We start from the raw sequence: 23,765 nt of genomic DNA on the forward strand, positions 1-23,765 counted from the left end.
GCCATCTACCTGCCCCAGGCAGATGCTATTCTTGTTTTTGTTTTGCTGTTGGGAAACTTGAGGCAGACTCAGAGAGAAAATGACCTGGCTAAGGTCACACAGCTAGGCAGTGTCTAAGGCTAAATCTGAACTTGGATGTTCCTGACTCAAGATCCAGCACTCTATCTAGCCACCCAGCTGTTGCTGATCTTACTATTAGGAGATGTAGATTAGACTTGTGATTTCATTGGGACATGTGGCAGAGGAAACTGCCCCCTACCAATGTGGGTCAGGATCCTCTTTACAATTTAGAGCTTCGGAGAATGGTAGATCACATGGCTTACAGGTTAGAAGCAGGACTTGAGCCTTGATCTTTGCTTTGCAGGCCAGCTGTTAAGGATCACACCCAAGTGTGAAGGGGCAGGTTGGTTCTCCAAAAGCCCCCACAGCTGTGAATCATAACACACTTGAAGGAATTGCAAATCAACCTTTACTGACTTAAATGTTGCTTGTGAATTGGGAATGAAATAAATGGGAGCCAAGAGGGAAGAGGAGAGAGGTCAGGAAATGCACCTGCCTCTAAGTCTCTTTGTATTGTTATCCTCTCACATGAAGGGATGTCTGATAGTCAGAATTAGATCCCCAGCAGCCATTAGTACGTGACTCCCGTAATAGCCAGCAGCCCCTAGCAGATTGCTCCTGTAACAATGTACCACTGTGATAGTGGTGTGACTGCATTTGTTGGACAGGGCAATGGTAGAAGTAACTTTACAGTTGTTGCATCATTTTGAGGTTTGAATGCTCTCTACAAATATTTTTGTTCAGTCATTTTCAGTCATGTCCAACTCTTCATGACCCTATTTATTAGGGTTTTCTTGGCGGAGATATTGGAGTGATTCACTATTTCTTCTCCGGCTCATTTTTCAAATGAAGAAACTGAGGTAAACAGGATGAACACATCTAAGAAATGTTTCAGGCCAGTTTTGAACTCAGGAAGATGAGTTCTACTTAAGTTCTAGCTACGGACATCTCTCTTGATAATGGATTGTAAACTCCTTGAGGACAGGGGCTGCTTTTGCTTTTGTTTTGCCTCCTAACTCTATTAAGTCCTTACCAAACAGTGATTAAGGACGCAATAAGATCAGATCAACTGCTCACATTTCACTTTCAAAGTACTTAGACCTCACAATATTCCAGTAAAGTTGAACTCCTATCCCTCTGAGGAAGAAGGTGAGCTCCGGCTGTAAAGAGGAGTGGTTAGAAGGAGTGGTTAGAAGAGGCTCCCAGTCGCTGACTGATCTTGGACAGGTCCCTTCCCTTCTCAGAATTTCATTCTCCTTCTCTGTAAAAGGAGGGGACTGAACTAGCAAGCCCTGCGAGATGCGCTTAGAATGCCAATTCCGTCACCGATTCCTTGTGGTTTGGCGAGGAGGCTTATTAGCGATTATTAGGATTAATATTCCTAAAAACATAAAGGGATTTTGCCCATCCCCTTTCTGGGTGTCAGCTTTTTATCTCGGGAAAGTGTGTGTGGCGGGCGTGGGGGCTTAAAGAGGCACTGCAATTGAAATCAGAGGATCTGGGTTTGCATCTCTGCTCTGTCTCGTTATTGGTACGTAAACTGATCTCGGGTAGGGCCTCAGTTTCCCCGCCTGTAAGATGAGGAGGCTGGATAAAATGATCTCCAAGGGCCCTCTCGGCCCTCACAAGCTATGATTCTAAGATTAGCCCAGCCCTCAGGCCTGGAGATGTGTGATTTGGTGGGTGCCAGCGTGCCCTGCCGGTTCCCCACCAGCATTTCATAAGGGAATGCCAGCTCCTCCTGCCACACAAATCCAATGCTGATTCTGCCTGGCGTGCACGGCACCGGGCAGAAGCAGAGGAAGAGTGCCAGGCCAAAGAGCCAATCCTGAACCTTAGCCCAGTCCAGCCACCAATCCCCAGGCAGGGCAAGAGGAGAGGGGGAGGGCCCAGGTCTGCGAGCTGGGGAGGCGGGACCAGGTACTTCAGGCATTTCGGAAAATATAATGCAAACAAACGCGTTGACAGCTGCGCCTGCTCCCCGGGCCTCCCTGGAGCCTGCTCAGGCCCTGGCATCGGCGCTGCCAAGCCCATCAGGCCGGGGCATGGTGCCAGGCTGCCCTCTGCAGAGCCAGCGCCTCCCGGACTGCTGAGGTCACTCGCCTGGCCGGTGCCCGCTGATAGGAAGGCAGCAGCCTTCACCCTCGCCTAACCTGCTGTCCCCTCGCTGCCCCTTGCCCTAAGGAGCCTCCAGCGGCAGCCAAGACTCCTCTGCACCTGGCAGCTAGGGCAGCCGGGCAGGCAGGTGGGCAGGCAGGCGGTCGGGGAAGGGAGGTGGGAGGACGGGCGGGGGCTCTCACCTCCCCCCATCTCTTGGACCAGTCCCGGGGCTCTGCTGACCAAAGCCAACAGCTGGAAACCCGCAAGAGAGTGACCCAGTAAGTGCTGATCCCATCATTTTTATTCAAGCCCTTAAAACGGGAGAGGAGGTTGGGTGGGCAGGGGGCGGGAACACAGAGGAGAATAGCAGAGAGGCTGGGAGTGCTAAGGGGCGAACCCAAGGGAAGAGGACAAGCCGGGAGGTTGGCAGGGCTGTGGGTGGCACAGGAGGGGTGACGAGAAGAGAGGGTGGTAGGGCTGGTGATGGGTTCCGGGAGGAGGCTGGGAGGAAAAGGGACCGGCCCAGGGGAGGAAGAGTGGAAAACTAGAAGGACAGGGAGAGGCTTTAAAAAGGTCTGGGATGGATACTGGGGAGGAGAGCACAATAATATTTTATCACATATGGACATATATATTATCTTAGATTGGCACAGGGATGTATATAACTTACAGAGTACTTTCACATGCATTGTGGCAATTTGGACCTTCACAAAGCAAGGCAGATAATGTCACTCCCATTTTATGGATGAAATAGTTAAGTCAGATGACTTGATTTGCCCCTGGTCCCATTGAGTTTATGGCCAACTCACCTGGTCTTAGTTTTTTTTTTTTTTTTTTATAAGCTACTTGAAATGGAGAATTTGTTTTCTCTAAATTGTGTATTTCCCCTTCATCTAATACAGTGCTCGTTAAATCTTAGGCACTAAACATTTGTTATAATGGATTGCACAGAATCATCAAATTTTAGAATTAGGAGGGACCTTTGAGATTGCCTATCTAGGCCCACCCATTCACTTTGGAAGCCTCAGCACAGAGGGGTACGGTAGTAACAGCAATAACTCGCTGTCATCATAATAACCCTTGAGAGGTAGGTAATGCATATCCGCCTAATGATGTTTTACAAACGAGGGAAATGACTCCCAGAGAGGTAAAGCAATTTGCATAAGTTTGCACAGCAGGCAAGAACCCAGACCTCCTGACTCCCTAATCCCAGAACATTTCTATTTTATTGTGAATATTAGAATGGGGTGAGTTTGGACAAGGGACTGAGGGATAGTCAAAAGAATAGGAAGGAGAGGAAGTGAGACAACATGGGGGATGGAATGTCAGGAACCAGTCTGGAGGTGGAGTGGAGAGGTGGGACCAGAAAAGGAAGGAAAAGAATGGGATAGGAAAGAAACATAGTGTAATCAACAAGAATTGGATTAGGAATCAGAAATCTTGGGTTCATATTCGATCACTGCCATTTAGCCAGAGTAGTTACTGGGATTCATCATAATGAATGATCCAAAATCCTCCAATCTCTTGTCGTAGTGAGTGTACCTATCAAAGGAGGTGTTCCCTGGCATCTCCACTTTCCCCTCACAACTTCTCCACTGGTCCCTGAGCTACAGTGGTATGGGGATGAGGCAGCTAGGTGGCACAGTGGGGTACGGGGCCAGGAGGTGGGAAGATTCATCTTCCAGAGTTAAAATCTAGCCAGGGCATTTACCAGCTGTGTGATTCTGGGCAGATTTATATCCTGGACAAATCATTTCACTCTGTTTGCCTCGGTTTCCTCCTCTGGAATATGAGCTGAAGAAGGAAATGGTAAATCACTCCAATATCTTTGCCAAGAAAACTCCAAATGGAGTCATAAAGAGTCAGATATAAGTGAATGACAGGATATAGAGGGAAGCCATTTAAGCAAGCTGGCTCTGAAGAGTTGGCCTTGACCCAAGGTTGATCCAGTTTTCTGCCTAAAGGCAGGGCAAGTAAAAGGTAAAGGAAGAAGATATAGAAAGGCTGGGAAGGGTTAGAGTTTGGGGAGGGAAAGCAGTGAGGCTAGCTTATGTGATTGTTGCGGAAGGAGGGAAAAAAATGCTTTCACAAAACCATAGAATATCAGGCTTGAAAGGGGCTTCCTTGGAAGGAGAACATCTAGTTCACCTTCTTATTAGGCAGTTTGTCTTTGACAAGTGGTCATCCAGCCTCAGTTTAAAGACTTCCAGTGATCTGAATCTCCTGGGGCAACCCACTCATCCAACTTTTGGACAACTCTAACTGAGAAGATATTTTTCTTTCCAGAGAACTGAAATCAGCTAGTGCGCAACAAGATCCTGTAGTCTCTAGTCCTGCCCTTCAGAGCCAAGAAGGGCCAGGAAGTGTAATGGAGAGAGAATAGCCCCCTAGTCTGAAATCACAACCCATCACTAGTGAACTGGCTTGACCACGGGCTCCGTTGGGGTCCCTGGTTTAGAACAATTGGGGAAATCATGAGGTGAAGGAGTCAGCAATTTCTGAAAATATCTTCATCCATGCTAGGACTGAGGACCACAGATAAACTGGGCATGACAGATGGCAGGTCAGAACCACGCTGCAGGAAGGACTGTAAGGAACATTTTGTTCCGAGTGACCAAAAACCATGTTTGTGGAATCTTTTTCTCTCACACACACTCATGCACTCACTCATTCACTCACTCACCTTTAAATTGTTATTTATTACACCCTTACACTATAAAAGTTTATTCACTGAATGGATATATTTACACACAGCTTATATAATTGCACCCATAAACAGGAGTAAAAAACTCTCATAAATCTATGAGCCCATAGATACTCAAAGAATATGCATTTAGAATCAGAAGAGTTGGCTTCAAATCCTGTCTCTGTGATTTACTATTTTGTCATTTCCCTTCTAGAGTTTGTCAGTTTTCCCATCTATAAAATAGAGGTATAGGAATATATGATCACTAGCACCTAAGAAGAGACTGTATGACATACAGAGTACTTTCACACGGGGATCTCCCCAAGGCAAAATGGATGTTGTTATACCCAATTAACAGATAAATGGGGACAGCTAAGTGGTGCAGTGGATAGAGCACCAACCCTGAAGTCAGAAGAACCTGAGTACAAATCATGTCTCAGACTTAACACTTCCTACCTGTGTGACTCTCTCTGGTTAAGTCACTTAACCCCAATCACCTCAGCAAAACAAACAAACAAAAAAGATAAAAGACATTGAAAATTAGTCAGGTGAGACCTGTGAGTGCCCGGTGCCTTTTCCTATACATCAGTCTCACAGACATACTCCATAACTTGTCATTCTCGCTCAAACTTTCACAAATACACACCGTTTTACTTTTCAGTCCAAAACCCAAACTAAATAAAAAGCCAAAACCAAACCAAATAAACAACTGACCAACCAAACAACAACAACAACAAACAGAAAAAAAAAAAGAACATTTACTAAGTACCTACTAGCCATCAGTCATTACGCTAGGTGTTAGGGATACAAAGACCAAAACCAGCCTGTCCTCTAGATTATATTCTCGCAGGAATGCAACTTCTCCCCTGATAAATAAATACAAAGCAATTTGAGAAGAAAGATAGTATTAAAACTAAGTGGGGAGGTGAAGGGGGGAAGATACACCTGAGAAGTGGTTGCTGAGTTTAGCTCTGAAGGAAGCTCAAGATTGTAGGAGGCAGTGAATAAGAGGGACAGCATTCTAAAGTTGAGGAATAAATAGCCCATTGGGCTAACAGCCCTCTGAAGATGGAAGACTATATCCAGAAAATAGGTAGGAGAGCTAGCTAGAACATAGGGGTGGATAAAGAGGAGTAATAGACCCTAAGTCTGGAAAGATAGATTGGCTCCAGATTGTGGAGACTAACAAATCCTTCTCACTCTGTATCTTCCCAGTCTTAGTCAAGTCCCTCCTTGTCTCTGAGTCTCATTTTCTTCACCTGTAAAGTGACGTTTTCCAGCCTCACAAAGCTGTTGTGAAGAAAGTGATCTGTAAAATGTCAAGGACACAAGAACCAGGATTCCAGTCACTTGATACTAGAAAACAGAGCTACTATTACTATTATTATTCCTGTTTGGCCCAGACTGGATCTGTGTAGGTAGATCAGTGTGGGCTGTGTGAGTTCAAGGCAAAGTTTGCTTGGCCATCTTCACATGGTTGATACTTAGAGGATGGAACAAGGAGCTAAGGAAAATTGACAGGAAGGAGTCAGATCTCAGTCTCCTGAAACCATTGGTCAGAAGGTTTGTCAGAGTCAGGACTCCAGAAAGGCACCTCTAAGTCATATTATCTCTGAGCTGGGAAGTGGTACCTCAGCAACTATCTAATCCCATCCATGCCCATCTCCTCTCCAACATATCTCTTAAGGAATCAGACAACCATCACTTGGAGACCTCTAATGAAAGAGAAGTCATCACCTCTGAGGCGACCCAGCCTATGGCTCTAAAATAAGGAAACACTTTCCTAATATAGAACCTAAACTTGGTCTCTGCCGTTTCTACTCCTTGCTTCTAGTTTGGACTCTAGAGTCAAAGAGAGCAAACATAATAGTCTTTAAATAGCTAGAGAGAGAAATCAAGTCTCCTGTAATTCTATTCTTCTCCATATTTTGGGGTTGCCTTATTGACCCCGAATAAACAAGTTGATAGTTTTTCTCCCTTAGTCAATTTAGTTCCTTTTTTACTTTGTAGACCTTTTCTGACGTACTCATTTCATCCAGTCTCTTTTCTGACAAATTCTCTGAATCCAAGATCTTCCTTCTTTATGGAATATGTCAATATTTCCCAATCTTTTACAGTGTGATGACTCCATTTTTAGGGTATCAAAAATAGAGACATGTTATAAGAATTGTACTCAATGAAAGAAACCTTTATTATATTCTTACTCTGTGCTAGGCAGTATATCAAGTGCTAGGGATACCAAGACAAAAATGGAAGTAATCCAACTCTCAAGGGATCACTGAAATAATAGTCCTTCTAGTCTCACTTCTCTCTAATTCATTTCCTTTCCTCTGTAGCCATTTTAGACAATCTATAAATGCTACAAAGACAGCCCGATATAGGGGGAAAGTCACTACAGAGCAAGAGGTGATGGTTTTGGTAAGAGCCTGGGAGCCAGGAGACCTGGGTTTGACTGCATTGTTAACTCATTGCATAACCTTGGGCAGTGACTTCTCATCTTAATTACTTTTCTCTCTCTGGACTTTCATTTTTCTAAATATAAAGTGAGGCGGCTGGACTAGTTGAGTGCTCAGGCTCAGAGCAGCTGTGACTCTAATTCTGGTATTATGTGGCTGATCCTGGATGTATCTTGGGCCAGATTGTGAGGTATCTAGTATATCATTTCTTTGTGTGAAACAAACAAAAAAATGAAGAAAGGAGATGATTTTGTCCATAGACCTATATTGTACCCTAATGGGAATGGGATGGTTAGCCTCCACTAAAAGCAGTGGGTTGTCTATCTTCCCTCAATTCTTCCCATTAGTTTTCAACATGAAGAAATACATTTTAATATGTGTTTTGGTTATCTTTTGTTTTTACATTGCCTAGATTTCCCCCATGCCCACCCTTTCCTTCTTCCTTGTAGAGATCTGTCCCTTATAACAAAAATTTAATGTAAATAATTTAAATTTTAAAATTATTTTAAATTTAATTTTTAAAGGAATGAAAAAAGAAAAATCAGCAATTATGATTATTGTATCAAAAAAAAATCCGACATTATATGCAATGTTCCATATATGTGGACCTCCATCTCTGCAAAGGAAGCAGGAAGTCTTCTTATATTTCTTCTTTGTAGCCAAGATTGTTCTTTTTATTTTTGCAATATTCAGTTTCAATTGTTTTGTGATTATTGAGTGAAGGCATTTAAAACTTCCTCTCATCTACAGCTAGCTAGACAGCAAAATCCACAGAATTTTGTCTTTTGAGCTAGAGGCAGAAAATTGGGCAGCTGAATCTAGGCAAGCAGTTTTTTGCCTGATATTATTTTTGAAAACACATTTTATTATATTTTGATTATTCCCTTCAGTTTTGTCACCTTCATTTTTAAATATCCTTTCCCCTTTCCTTATGCATTGAGTCATTCCTTGTAACAAAGCTTAAAAAAAAAAAAAAAGAAAAAAAAAAAGAGGCCTTTGTTACAAGGAATGAATGGCTCTCTGCAGAAAGAGATATACTCAGAAATGAATATGATATAAAAACAAAAGACATCCATTAAAAAATAAAACCCACATACTTATTATTCTTCATTAAATCAATTTCTCTCAAGCAGAAAAAAAAAAGCAATTCAACAGAGCTAATCAACATAGTCTTTATAACAGTCTTGGAGGAAAAAAAACAGAGAAGTGAGGGAAATAGTTTCTCTCCAAATTCTTCTGTTGGCATTCAGTTGCTTTGTAATCCCATTTGGGTTTTTCTTGGCAAAGATACTGGAGTGGTTTACTGTAAACAAGGTGAAGTGACTTGCCCAGGGTCACACAGCTCACACGTGTCTGAGGCCAGATTTGAACTTGGGGAGATAAGCCTCCCAGGCACATTATGGAGTGTCACCTACCTACCCCCAAATTCTTCAAAGTTCTAAAATTTCATTGATATAGATAATTCCTTCATTGATGCATATTTCAGTTCAATTCATACTTTAAGAGACAATTTTCGTGAGTTGCCTTTGGTCAAAAAACTTCCTCATTTGGTAGCCAGCCTTCTGGAGACAGATTCATCCCTCTTTAGGTAGGTTGGTCCTAAGAAAAAATCGAGCAGTCTTTTTTGAGCTTAACTTCAACTACTTCAAATCAATAAACATTGATTAAGTCCCATTTTTGTGTAAAGGGCCTGCGCTGGGCCCTGGGGAAACAAGATACAGCCCAGTTCTATTCTAAAAGAATTTGTATTTTTAAAGTGAGGTGGAGGGGGAGAAAAGGAAACAAAAAACTATAATACAGGGGGAAATAAAGGTAAGGGATATGCCCTTATTAGAATGCAAACTGCTACAGAGAAAGGATTGTCTTGTTTTGCTATCTGTATCCCTGGGACTTAGATTAGTGTTTAGCACAATGTAAGAATTTTTTTTTTCATTTATTCCATTCAGTATGCGATGAGAAATTTGAGGAAGAAATGATTATTTTCATCAGGGAGAGTCTGAAGAAGGCTTCCTGAAGAAGGAGGCACACAAAACAGGAAGTCTAGTCCAAGAATAAGGCAATAGCTTGAGCAAAAGAAAAGGCTTTGGGAGTGACTACAGTGAGAAGAGAGGGCAGAGAATAGTCCAGTTTAGCTACATTTTAGACTACATGAAGGGACACTGTATGCAAGAAAGCCGGAAAAATAGACCAGATGCTTTTCAAAGGCTGGAAAGGTTATTTGGAGCAGGGGCTTGAATGCAAGAATCATTTGTACCTTGATTCAAATCGCCATAGCTTGTGTTTCTCGGACATAACCTCTGAGAGATTTGCAAAGTCCCTGCCCTGCCCTGATGAAGATGATGGTTATATAGGATTTCCCCTCATATTGAGAATAAAAACAAAAGACAAAATAGGCTTTTACATTCTCAGCCATACAAAATATGGTTCTTTTATTGCAAATTCAGTTCAATCTAGTTAATGTTATTAAATGAACACAGTGATCTCAGATCCTGTAAAGAATGTTCTAAAAATAAGGATTTCATAGATTTTTTTTCCACTTGTCTTCAAATTTCAGCTTTCTTCCACCCCCCCCCCGCCCCCACCCCTATTTGTTTTTTTCCACAACTTCAGCATTTCTGGACATTTGGCATCTCTGGACCCAGAAGCCAAGGCTTCTTCTTCAGTGGGATACATAGTAGCAGCCCGTGCATATGATGCTAGAGGCAGACCCTCCCAGGGAAGCCCTGGGGAAACCCCAATCTGCTTAAAACCTTTGGAAGATTGTCCTGCTTGGGGCAGTTGTTGGAGGACTGGACCTGGCGTGGCCAGACTCTTGGGATGACTTACAGCCCAGCTTCCCCTCGGGACTTGTACCGAAGCAGCCCCTCTACCCCAGAGCCTGACCTGGGGACCAGCACAGATGGGGCTGCTTCAGAGAGCGCCACCCTCAGTCCTGAAACTACCAGTTTTAACAGCACCAAGATTCCAGATGTGGCCAGCAGCGGGACCAACATGGGGACAATGTTACTATCTTTTGGAATCATCACTGTGATTGGCTTGGCCATGGCAATGGTAAGAGATCAAGGGATGAAAAAAGAAGGAGAACATGGGCTTTCCTCATTATAAAGAAACCCACAAATGGAGACAAGGGAGGGAACTGACAAATGTGTTTTTGTATCTGTCTTGGAAGATCCAGGATTTGAACCCAGACTTTTAAACTCCAAAGAGGTGCTTTTGCCAGAAGTAAGTCATGACAGGCAGCAGGTAGGATCTTCTCATCTCCCAAGTCACTGAATCGAAGACCTTAGCAATCAAATCATGGGATCATAGGATATTAAAGCTGGAAGGGTCCTTTGTGATTACTAGTCTAATTTATCTCGTTTTACAGGAGAGGGAACTGAGGCCCGGAGAGGGAAGGGACTGGCTCAGGGTCAACCAATCATTAGTGGCAGAGCTAGGGCTCCTCCCTTACTTAAAATTACATTTGGTAGACCAAGTGTTTTACCTTAGGTATCACCTAATGGGCTTAAAACACTGAGATTGGTTAGACCTATGTCTTTTCTGTGACCCTGAGGCAAGCAGGGAAATACCCTGGTTATACTCATCATTTATTTTTACAGCTCAGTTGGCACTTATGATAATTCCTTTAGGACCTTGTTGGCCCATGATTCAATACTGGGGCAGAATAACAAGTATCTGTTTAGCTTTTTGAACTAATGCCAAAAAATACACCTAGTTTCTGGGAGGCAGCATGGAAACTCCAAGCCAGGAATCCTATGTTCTGATCTCTCTACCTTGCTGATTGATTTTGGGCAAATCATTTTATCTCTTCTGAGCCACAGTTTTCTTACCTGTAAAATGGTTAGTTTGGACCAGAATCGAGGTTTCCTTCCAGCTTTGATTATTTGTAAATATTCCCCAAGCTACTGAGACCTCAGATCCATAGAGGGAGAGTAACTAGATTAATATCTCAGAAGCCTGGGGTCTCACCTTCTTTCCGGGAAGATTTAGCTCTTCCAAGTTCTCTTAGCCCTAACCCATAGGATCGAATTCAAATACTTTGTCCAGACTGGGGTCAAGACCAAGCTTGAGAAAGAAAAAGATAAACTCAGATGGAATCAATATAGCTAGCAGAGAAAGGTTGTTACCTTTTCCAAATCAGAAAGAAACAGAAACTGGTGGGATCAAGTGCTGGTGATAGATGAGGGATCCTACAGGTTTTCTAAAATTTTCTAAAACAGGTTTCTAAATTTTTCTCAATTAAAGGGCCTGTAAAAGGAGGGAGGAGGGTCTCACTTAATTTATTCTGCATATAAGCTTTCTTTTCTCTAGACTTTATTTCCCTTCCAAAATCGGGGATGAATTAGTTAGTCTTGATTTCTAGGATCCCCCTAGCCTTTAAAGTCTTGCCCCCGCTCTGTCCCCATTCATATGCTAACCTATAGGTTTTCCAAATACATGCAAAGATACTTTTCAGTGTTTATCTTTGTAAAACCCTTTGTAAAAATCCAAATTTTGTCTCTCTCTCTCTCCTCTCTGCTCTTCTCCCCAAGACAGCAAACAATCCTATATAGATTAAACATGGCCTATAGATTTTCAGGGCAATTTCACAGACATTTTCAAGGTGCCTATTGTGTGCAAAACCTTATGTCAAACACTAGAGAGGTAATAAGTGTTCCACAAGGAAAGGTTCCTGCCCTCCTACAGCTTCCAGTCTTGTAGAGAGATACTACACAAATGCATAAAATTATGTAATATTACATGAAAAAATGCATGAAATGCCTGAATTGGAAGGCTTATTGCCAGGAAAGCGAGCCAAGTATCTGCTTATTTCTGCAGGCAGCTAGGTAACTCATTAGATAGACTGAAGAGCCTGGAGCCGGTAAGACATGAGTTCAAATGTGACATTGAATACCTACTATCCTACATCTGAATGACCCTGATTTATCTGCCTCAATTTCTTTATCTGTAAATGGGGATAATGATAGCACCTAATTCTAGGATTGTTGTGAGGATCAAATGAGATAATATTTGTAAAGAGTTTACCAAGGTGCTTAATAAATGCTTGTACCCTTATTTTCAGGGAAAGGGCCCTCAGGATCCCCCATCCCCATACAGGGCTCCTGCCTTCATGAGACTGGGAGATTCTCTTGCTTCATGGTGCTCTCCCTCTGGCTCTAGCTCCTCCCCACTCACCTTGGGTGCCATTTTTTCCATGCAATCTTCTTGGCTCTCCCACCCAGTGAAAGGGGTCTTCTTTTTCTAGTAAGTCTGCTGGAGGCTTTGCCTGATCCTCTCCAGGCATTCTTCTCACTTTCCTTTGCATCTGTTTCTGTGATTCTCCCTTAGGTTACAATTTCTTAGAAATTACGGCCTGGGCCAACTCTGAAAGCCAGATCTCACACCTAGAACATTTCTTTGAATTGAATGGAAGGGATTTCTGTTGCCTTGGGTTATTTGTGTCTTAAGGGGGAGATACCTTGACAACCTGTCAGTTTCATTTGTAGCCTACAAACCTAGCCACAAGTTTTCTCCTATCTTCTGCCCCCAAAAGCAAAAATGGTCAATGTTTCTAGAACCCAATTTTTTTAAAAAAATAGTCTTTATTTTCAAAATATATATAAAGATAGTTTTCAACATTTACCCTTGCAAAACTTTGCATTTCAAATTTTTCTTCCTCCCTACTCACTCCTTCCTCTAGACAACAAGTAATCCAACATTTGTCAAACATCTGCTGCATCGGAAAAGTCAAATCAAAAAGGGAAAAAGATGAAAAAGAAAAAAAAACACTAGCAAACAACAACAAAAAGGTGAAAATATTACGTTATGATCCATATTCAGTCCCCACAGTTCTTGCTCTGAATGAAGATGGCTCTGTCCATCACAAGTCTATTGGGACTGGCCTGAATCACCTCATTGTTGAAAAGAGCCACGTCCATCAGAGCTGATCATTACATAATCTTGTTGTTGCTGTATATAATATTCTCTTAGTAGAACCCAAATTTTGATCCAGAGAAATCCCATTTCTCTCTTTTATTCTCATGATAGCGTGGGTTTGCTTGACCACTACAGAGGAAGACAGGAAGTAAGCGAGTCCCTACTCTAAATTGACCCACTGGACTAAGGGAATCCCCTAGTCTTAATTGGTCACTCAATCCCTACCTTCTGGAAGCGCTTGATCCAAGGTGGCTATGCTCCCCCTATCCTCAGGAATAGGAGTCTGAAGATGACATCCAGCCTTTATCCTCAAAGTGCTCCTGATCTGAAGGGGTCTCTCAAACCCCTAATCTCAGGGAACCCTTGATATGAAACAGGAAGATAGCCTTTGTTTTCATGAAATAAGGGAGGGATCAGGCCCCAGCCCTCAGGGAGTCCCTAGTCCCCTTTTAAAGAGGACATAGAACCCACACCCTTAGGGAGCCCTTTAGTGGTCATGGTCTGATGGGAATACAACCTTTGCCCTCAGAGATCCCCCCCCCCCCCCCCGGTCTTGAGGAAGGGATAGAGTAGAGTATAAAAATCTCACTCGAAGAAGGGGATCTTGGCCAAGTTGCCTCCTTATTTAGAGGAACCTTTACAAATTTTAGGGCGTGTATATTCTACACTTCTCTGTATCTGTCCACAATTTCTAGTCTCTCTAACCCATCCCAAGATAATGTTTGGGGCAGGTATCAGGTAGACAAAAGCAGGGAAGTGGAATTTTGTGTGGTACAGGTGGGCAAAGTTGGTGCCCCCTTCCTCAGCTTTTCTAAGGACCCTGAGAAGGCTTGCCCCTGAACGGATCTACTAAGTGAGGTGGGGATAAGAGCTGATCTTGTCAGGAACGGGAATCCTATTAATTTAATATCACCAACATTTATGAAGATCTCACTGGATACATAAAAAGGTGAGGGGAAAAAAGGTTCCTACCCTCAGGAGCTTAAAATCTTTTATTTAGTCAAGTTTGAGTCTTTATGACCCCATCTAGGTTTTTCTTGGTAGAGATATTGGAGGGGTTTGCCACTTCCTTCTCCAACTCATTATACAGATAAGAAAACTGAGGCAAAAAGGCTTAAGTGACTTGCCTGGGACCATACAGCTGAGTATTTGAGGGCACATTTGAACTCAGGAAGATGAATCTTCCTAACTCCAGGCTTGGTGGTCTATCCACTGTGCCACCTAGCTGTCCCCATATAATCTACAAGGGATAATGATAACTTATATTACCATCCCACTTTCATACTTGCAAAGAATGTTTCCCTACAACTTTGTGAGATCAGTAATGAGAATATTATTATCGTCCTTTTACAGAAGTGAAAAATTAAAGCTCAAATTTATTTATAGATGATCCACAGTAGTAAAACCGTATTCAGGTTTTCTGATACTATACATTGCTTTTTTTTTTCCTGTCAAATAATATCACCTGTCCTCTCCTAGACACCTAGATCACCAAATACTTGATGCATAGCCCATCTCTCTTTCTTGCCTCTTCCTTAGGAAGGGTTTGCCCACCTTGCAATAATAACTCTGTCTCTCTTTCTCCCCTAGGTTTTGTACATCAGGAAAAGGAAGAGGTAATCCCCTCATCCCCCTCCCTCCCACCCCAGGCTTTCTGTACCGGGAGCAGAGCAAAGAAGGGGAAACATGGAGAAACAACCAAGGGAAGAGAAGGGAGAAACAGAAATACCCACATATACAAATATACATACACACAGATACACTTATACACACTGATACACACAGGTATGCACACATGCACTCACATATACATACACACACACTTATAATCATATACACACATACATATATACTTACACACACACACACACACACACACACACACATATATATATATATATAAAATCTTACACACATACATACTCACACACACAAACAGGCCTTGGGCTGAGCTGAGGTAGTAGTGGGGATCAGATCCCTGCTCCTAGTATAGGATTCCCGTGGTTGTAGAACTAAGTGAGTGGGTGGAAAACACTTCTTTCCAGTGAATCCTCTGGAGGACAATATTCACCCTCATTTCTCTGTCCTCCCTCTGCCATCTTTTTTGGTCCAAAACTGTGATTTCATTCTATTCCTGAAGGCTGGTAGCTTCTTGGCAATTTATATTTATATATTTATAACTTTAGAGAACTGTCTGGGGTACAGAGAGGTTGGGTAACTTGCTAAGGATCACATAACGGCTGTGTTATCGGTAGGACTTGAACTCAAGCCTTCCTGATATAAAGTTGTTCCTCTATCTATTTGGCCACATTGTCTCTCTTAGCCCTTTAAGTTTTAAAAAAATACTTTCCTGACAGTTGCAGTTATTATTGCACTCATTTCACAGATAGGAAACTGAGACAAAAGGGATTAAGTGATCTGCCCATTGTCCAACCTCTAGTTGGGGGATCAAGGCAAAAAATAAAAATAAAAAAAGATAGAAATGGACATATTCCCTGTCCTCAAGGACTCTGCTAGAGGTAATGTGTAAGAGTCAGGAATTGAATTCAGATCTTTTGACTGGAAGAATGATACTCATTCCATTGACTTTGACAAATCTCAGCTATTTTTAAAACCAGAATTAGAACATACTTGATGTAGTGAAAGACACTAAAATTCAAATAGTGGTTTTCACTTTGACATCTGTGATCAGGAAGACTTGACTTCAAATCCAGCCTTAGACTGACCATGTGAGCTTGAGCAAATCCCCTCCTAACCTGTCTCAGTTTCTACATCTGTAAAATGGAGATAATAATAGCATCCCATCACCACCCCTGGGTTGTTCTGAGTCTCAAGATAATATTTATAATGTGCTTTTCAAACCTTAAAGAGCTATGTAAAATGCTAGTTAGGAATGTACCTTCCCTTTGTGCTTATGGAAAGCAGGTGAACTTGGAGGCTTCTATCCTAAGCTACTCCTCCCCTCCCTCTATATCCACAGGATGGCATAACTCTGTGCCATCCTTTCCTAGGCCCCCAGTCTCATTGTCACCCTGTCCTGGGTCTCTTGGCTTCAACTCAGGAGGTCTCTGCCTTGGAAAATCAATAATTCCACTTTTGCTGCCTCACAATCTCAACTAAGTTATCCTCTGAAAATAACTTTTTGCAAAATCAGTTGTTTTTCCCCCGTGCACATTAGTAGAAGTCAAGCACCAAAGGTAGGTAGATAAATCTCGCTGTTTACTGCTGAAGGAAAAACAAACAAACATGAAAACTCATAATTACTCAAGTAACCTTGACCTTAACATAACTAGTTAGTGGCTGTGGTGAGAGAGAATTCAGACTGGGATTCCAGACACTCGAATTTTAATTTGACTTTGCCACCGATTTTTTTGTGCGATGTTGAACTCCCTTCTTATTGGACCTTAGTTTCCCTATTTGGAAAAAAAAAGAGGGATGATATGTAAGGTCTCTTCCTGCAGAGAAATTTATACAGTATAGCCTCAGAATGGGAATCAGGAGATATAGCTGCTGAAATACCGTCTATATCAAAGCTCCTTAAATCATGGGTCTCGACCTCACATGTGGTAATTGAATGTGGTGGTTGTAAAATTATATTATTCATAAATGTTTGATTTGTATAGCTGTTTTATATGCTTATATACCTGAGGCTGTGTAAAAATTACTCAAGAAAAAAGAGTTTGCAAATGAAAAAAATTTGAGAAGCCCTGGTCTATCCCATCTGACATTCTCTGTTTTATGTTCTAACATCTTGCTCTGTTGTTGAGATTCTGTATTCTAAGGTCCCTCCTGGCACTGACATTATTCGTTCTATATTCTAAGATCTCTTTTCCTGGTGCTGACGTTGTGACTATGAGATTAACCGTCTCATATTCTATGAATTCCAAAGCAAGCAAAGCCGTTCCTTCAGTTCATATGCACTCCCTTCACCACATGTAAGGCAAAGGGAACAGTCCATAAGACGCCTTCATGTATTGTAGCCAATCAGTATGGAGTCGCGATAGGCTGCGGGGTCTGATCCTGAGCCCCATGGGAAGGCCTTAAGGGTGGGAGCATGTCATAGCAGGTCTTGCCCTCACGAGTCCCTGCCAACCCTAGGAAAAACTTGCCAAAAATGGGTAAGATGAAGGTATCGGTTTGTGAGTACCGAGGTCATAGGTCCTAGAGCTGGAAGGAACTTTAGAGGCCCAGAAAGCTGCAGTGATTTGCCCAAAGTCCTGAGCTCCTTAACAAGTGATTCTGAGTTAGAATTCAGGACCCAACAAGGGGGCAGGGGAGGGGCAGGACTGAGAAAGGAAGGCCTGCACTTGTCTCTCCCTATCAGCAGCCACTGCCTCCCCATCATACCCAGGGCTATGTCTTAGGCATTCAGCCCAGCTGTGTGCAGTAAGGTCTTTACTCGCACCAGGTGGGGAGAGAGGAGAAGGGACCTCACAGCCTACCCTCCCTCTGCTTCCAGGCTGGAGAAGCTGCGGCACCAGCTTATGCCCATGTACAACTTTGACCCCACGGAGGAGCAAGACGAGCTGGAGCAGGAGCTGCTGGAGCATGGGAGAGATGCGGCCTCCGCACAGGCCTCTCAGAACAAGGTACCGGATTCTCTTCTCTCTGTCTGTCTGTCCTCTTTCACATTCTCTCTCTCTCTTTCTCTCTCTCTCTCTTCCGTTCTCTCTCTCGCTCGCTTTCTCGCTCTCTCTCTCTTCCTCTTTCTCTCTGTCTTTCTCTTCCTATCTCTCTCTGTCTGTCTCTTTCTCTTCCCCCCCTTTTTTTCTCTTCCTCTCGCTCCCTCTTCTCTCTCTCTCATCTCTCACTCTCATTCTCTCTTTCCCTCCCACTCCCTCCCTCTGAAGTCTAGTTAAACCCCAGGCTCTGCTTGAGTGAGGCTCACTGTCTAGTAGTCAAAGGATAAAATAGAACATTGACAACCATAATATACATAAGTCATCAGAAAGCTTCCAGGTGCTGAAAGGGCTGAAAGGAAAGCAAGCCATTGTTGAAGGGAGACTGAAAAGAGCTTCCTGGAAGAAGCTGCATTAAATTTGGGTGTTAAAGAGGATAGGCTTTAGCAGAGTGGATAGAATGAACAGGAAGGGCTGGGATAAAATTTTACCTCAGCTACTTACTAGCCCTATGACTGAGTTTATCATTTAATCTCTCTTAACCCTCAGTTTGCTAATCTGTAAAATGGGGACAATAATGACTTCTAGTTTAAAAGATAATTGTACCAATGAGATCCAGTGAGATATACTATTTACTAAGTGTTCTCTAAGACTTAAAGCACTATATAAATGTTATCTGCCATTATCATTATTGTCATTATTTTTAAAGGGTGGGTAGGAATTCAGGCAAAAAGAAAAAGAGAATGTTACCGACATATAGGGAACAAGCAGAGTCCAAAATACAGAGTATGGAAAGCACAGGCCATGTGCTAGGGCAATGAATAATCCAGTTTATCTGGAGTGGAGGTCATAGATGAGGGTAGTAGGAGATAGGCTAGAAAAGATAATGTGGAGGCAGGTAGATGGCACAATGGATAGAGTGCTGACCCTGAAGTCAGGAGGACCTGGAGTCACTCAATACTTCCTAACTGTGTGACCCTGGGCAAGTCACTTAACCCTAACTGCCTTAGGACAAAAAAGATAATGTGGTATTCATTTATTATGCAGTTATATACACCTTGTGTGTGGCCATCTCTGGACCAGAAGTTGTAAGATGATGGGAGAGGAACTTAGTCTGGGGAAAAGAGCAAAACATGGATGACCAAGAGTCAAGAAACCTGGATTTCAGTCTTGGTTTTAAAAGGCAAAAGCAACCACATGCATTTATACACACACATACACACACATATACATATATATATATATATATATACAAATATTTGTATATATACATACAAAAATATGATTTTGATATAAAAGATAATATAGATATATTTATAAATTATACAGATTATATATAATAGATAAATTGTATGTAAGTAGAAAAGATTTTATGTGTGTATGTATGCACATATATATGTCTATATATACACATGTATAATACATGTATACGTGTATATAGGTATTGTGTGGATGTGTGTGTGTGTATTTACTTTTCTTCATCTCCCAGGGAACTAGCCTTCCACACAAAAAATAATAAAAGGTGGGAGGGAGGACAGTCAATAAAACTAGACAAAATCCCTCACTTTTATCAAAAAAAGGAAAGGGATTAATTCTCCAACTTCTTTGTGAGGGCTAAGCTTGGTCATTGGAATTTCACAACATTGAATCCCATTTGTTACTGTTGTTCTTTTCCTTCACTTTGTTATCTTCATGTCTATTGCCTACATCTATTTACTTTACTTTGTATCAGTGTGTTGAAACTTCCCAGGCTTCTTTGTATTCATCATATCCGTTATTGCTTAGCTACAGTAACATTCTCCTACATCCATGGGCCACTTTTCTGCCAACTTTGCAGGCTGCGTCTTGAACCCACTGTGTAGCCTTGGGAGTCTTTCCTTCCCTGGTATCAGGTTCCCCCTTCTGCGCCGTGTTGGGTTTTGCCCGAGTAGCCTCCAAGGCTTTCCCCTTTGTTCTCTGATGTTCTTCAATCTGCTGCTTCCTCACAGATCTTGCTGACGAACCAGGGCCCGATGCAGAGACCCAGCCGGCTGGTTTTCACTGATGTGGCCAACGCCATTAACGCTTGACTGGCGTCGGTCCTAGTCGTGGGATGCAGCTGGGGCAAGGAGGACAACGCCCTTCACTGGCCAGCACTAACTCTACTGATGGGAGCCCAGAGCTGGCTCTGTGGGGAAGGTTTCCAGGACATTTCTATTTCTAGCCCACACAGTGCTGCCGGACCTGCAATTTATAAAGCTCCAGTTGGACATAAAATTGGCACCACAGCATGTGGAGAGATAGTGTGCCCATGATATAGGACAAAAATGGGACCTGAGGGGCCTGGGCCCTCTCTTCAGGAGGCATCAACCCACTCCACAATTTATGGATTTTCTGTACCTCACCCTGCCTCTCTCTTTCCCCTCCTCCCACCCTTCCTCCCTATGCTTCAGGCAAATCACACCGAGGTAATACCTGGCTTAAACTGATGGACAAAGAAGTTGGAATTTATGAGAACAACAGGCTAAAATTTGGGTCAAGCTCAGTGGTCAGCTTTTGTGTGTGCATGTGTGAAGCTGAAGCCATCATACCCACAAAGCCTTTCGGTCCTTTCCTCTTACCTTGTCCCCAAATGGTATATTACCTATTCAACAAAAGAAAGAGGAAAAGAGGTGAAGGGGGAAAGGGAGGATAAAAATAGTAAAGAAAAAGAAAGGTCAGCAAAAGATAAAGGAGAAGGGGTGAACGGGAGAGGGAAGGATAAAAACAGGAAAGAGAAAGAAAGGGATAGAGAAGGAGAGATGGAGTGAGGGATAGTTAGAAGAGGAGAGAGATGGAGAATAGAGATAGAAAAAAAGACAGAAATGGGAGAGAAAGATTTAGGGAAAGCAAGGAAGGAGAGTCTAGGCAGGCTTTCATTAGAGCCCTGATCTATGTCTGGAATCCCTACATGCTTGGAACAAGTACTTCCATTTTTTATGGAAAAAGTCTCTGTTGAGTTGAGTGGGTGGATCTGGAGTTAGTCAGAAAGGGAAACCAGTGACTCATGGAAAGGCTCCCTTCTGCACCCCCCACCCCCACTCCATCCCCTATTTAAGGCTCCTGGGATTGATTATGAGGCCAATATAGAGTTGTATTTTTAGAGGGTAAGACATTTGGGATCTTTATTTGTACCCCTGAAGAGTCAAAGAAGGGCCAAAAGACATGTGGAACAATCAAAGGCATCAGAACCATCTACCTTTCAGACTCACCATTGAACAGATGGCATGTGAACACTTCTGGATTAGCATCTGGACTAGACTTGGCTTGGAAGAGAGACAATTTCTGTGAGAGTCTATGCTGACTATTCCAGATAATCTAGCTGCACCATTAATAAATGTCTGGGGTGTGTGTATGTGTGTGTGTGTGTGTGTATGTGTGTATGTGTGTGGGTGCGCATGCATGTTTCTATGTAGAAGCATATATGCCTCTGTTTTTGTATGTGATAAAACATACAAAACAACAACAGACATGTTTGTTGAACATGTACATAACTGTTCGTGTGCCTGTAAAGACCAGAAGATCAGTTTTTGTTGCTTTTTTAATTCCCAAAGTAGACACTTAATGAATCTAGAATAACTTCCCCTTATGATTCTGGTGGTGCTATCAGAATAAGACTATTTCTTGATTCTAGGTTGGGTGGGAATGAGCAGATAGTTGCTTCCTGCCATCTGAGCAGTCGTGGGAACTGGGCTAGGAGACAACTGGAGGAGGTAGAGGGATGGGAAGCAGAAGCCAGCTCAGGTCTAATCTCCAAAGGGCAATGTTAACATTCTGATGAACCTTTCCCCTTTCCTCCTTTATGGAGCAAGAACACTCTTCAAAAGGCAAACATGTTTGCACCATGTTCTCTACCCACCTTTCAATAAATACTGCACTCATAGCTGCAGACCCTTAAAATTGGGGAGCCTTTACCCCACCAGGATTGGGATAGGGTGTTGCTGATAGCTCAGAAGAAAGGGACGAAAGGAGGTCTTTGGAAAACACTCTGCAAAGCATCTTGCTTGTTTGTTGGACTGACTACATTAGAGCCAGACCTTCTACTCAGGGAGTGGATACCCAATTGAATTCAACTAATGCAATTCAAAAAATATCCATTAAACATCTGCTGCCCTGTAAAGCTTTGCTAAGCTTTAGAAACCATATCCAGTTTATCTAAGACCTTGCCCTTCATGGTGCTCAGGATTTAGGATAAGAAAAAGACATAAACATGAATAATTATAATGAACAATATTTCCTTTTTAAATAGTATTTTATTTTTTCTAATTACTTATAAAGACAATTTTAAAAATTCATTAAAAATTTTTTTGAGTTCCAAATTTTCTCCCTCCCTCCCTCCCTCCCTTACTTCTCCCCTTCCTAAGATGATAATCAATTTGATATAGGTTATATATGTGCAGTCATGTAAAACATTTCCATATTAGTCATGTTGATGCACAATATTTCTTGACAGGTTCATTAGACAGGTTCAAAGTCTTGTATGAGATCCCAGTTCATTCTTAAAGTTAAAAAAAAATTTCTCCTGCTTCCCAGGTAGATTATAAGATCTTTGTGGGCAGGTCTGTCTCACTTTTGTTTTTGTATCCTCTGCATCTAGTATAGTGTCTGGCACATAGTAGATGCATAATAAATGCTTGTTGATTAATTTTGTATCTAAAATTCTATGCCCATCCAACCTCTGCCCTTTCCCCTATCTCCCATGATAACTGCACATTTATTTCAGCCAACAGGAGATACAGAAGATTGTGTGTGTGTGTGTGTGTGTGTGTTGAGGGAAGAGGGCATGAATTTTCAGCTTTTTCTGTAGCATAAATACTACCTGTCAGGGCTTGGGAAAGCTTTGCTAAGGGAACAGAATTTATAAATTCCTGCTTTAAGAAACTATAAATATATTGGTCCTTCAGTATGTTCCAAGGTCTTTGGATAATTTAGCATTCCCATTAAGGTGTAATTTAATGCTGAGGGTTTCCACGTGAAGGTATTAAAAATGCAATTAAGATGTTTATATGAACTGAAGTGAGAACCTGTTAGACCTTGTATATTTGCAGGGTGGAGCATCCATCCTGGCACCCAGTGGGGAGGATGCTGGGATTAGGAATCGAAGCATCCATGACCGAATTTCCACTTTGCTACTTATGTGGCCTTCAGTAAATTACTTGCCTACTATGGGAGGACTCTTAGAGGATTATAGATGGAGCAACAACTGCAAGGGACCTTAAAGGCTATCGAATTCAAACACTATTTAAACAGAAAATTCCTCTCCAATCTCCCCACAAATGGTCACCCAGTCTCTACTTGAAGACCTAGCAATGGAGAACTCACTATCTTGTGAGGCAGTCCTTTTCATTTTAGGATAACTCTAGTTGTTAGGAGGAGAGCTAGTGGCTTTGTGGATAGGCCACCAGTCCCATAGTCAGAAAAACCTGAATTCAAATTTGGCATCAGATACTTAACAAGCTGTGTCCCCTGGGCAAGTTACTTAACACTGCTTGCCTCAGTTTCCTCATCTCTAAAATGAACTAGAGAAAGAAATGATAAAACACTCTAGAATCTTCAGCAAGAAAATCCCAAATGGGGTCACAAATAGTTGGATGTGACTGAGACAACTCAACAATTGTTAGGAAGTTCTCCTACATATTTTCCTGAAGGCTGCTTCTCTGTAGTTCATGAAACTCATTGTTCCTTTGACCTTCATTTAAAAAAAGCCTAATCCTCTACTCAGATTCCTGAGTCTTCCAAGGAATAGACTGGCAAATTCTTTGAGAAGCAATATGATAAGCTTCCTTATGCTCTCTTCCTCTTTCTCCATTACAACCATACCCAGCTCTTCTAAACTAAACATTTGCCAGTCCCTCAACATATATCCAGACCTCTCACCATATTATTATCCTTCTTCAGGACATGCTCCAT

At 42.2% G+C, this 23,765-nt stretch overlaps 1 protein-coding gene across 3 annotated transcripts; it reads left to right on the top strand.

Annotated features, from left to right (window-relative positions):
• The first annotated feature begins 1,968 nt into the window (after positions 1-1,968).
• C1H3orf18 (chromosome 1 C3orf18 homolog) lies at positions 1,969-22,133 on the top strand. 3 transcript variants are annotated; one of them, XM_031958694.1, is made up of 5 exons: positions 1,969-2,438; positions 9,857-10,353; positions 14,809-14,834; positions 17,678-17,807; positions 19,826-20,265. In XM_031958694.1, exons 2-5 carry the CDS (start codon positions 10,120-10,122, stop codon positions 19,904-19,906), a joined length of 471 nt encoding a protein of 156 aa, XP_031814554.1. In that variant the 5' UTR covers positions 1,969-2,438; positions 9,857-10,119; the 3' UTR covers positions 19,907-20,265. The 3 variants fall into 3 exon arrangements, with proteins under 3 accessions (XP_031814554.1, XP_012398944.1, XP_003762310.1); XM_012543490.3 differs by having other exon boundaries at positions 9,913-10,353; XM_003762262.4 differs by lacking the exon at positions 1,969-2,438 and having other exon boundaries at positions 10,052-10,353; positions 19,826-22,133.
• The last annotated feature ends 1,632 nt before the right edge of the window (positions 22,134-23,765 follow it).

This window comes from Sarcophilus harrisii, chromosome 1, assembly GCF_902635505.1.
Source record: "Sarcophilus harrisii chromosome 1, mSarHar1.11, whole genome shotgun sequence".
NCBI classification, from domain to species: Eukaryota; Metazoa; Chordata; class Mammalia; order Dasyuromorphia; family Dasyuridae; genus Sarcophilus; species Sarcophilus harrisii.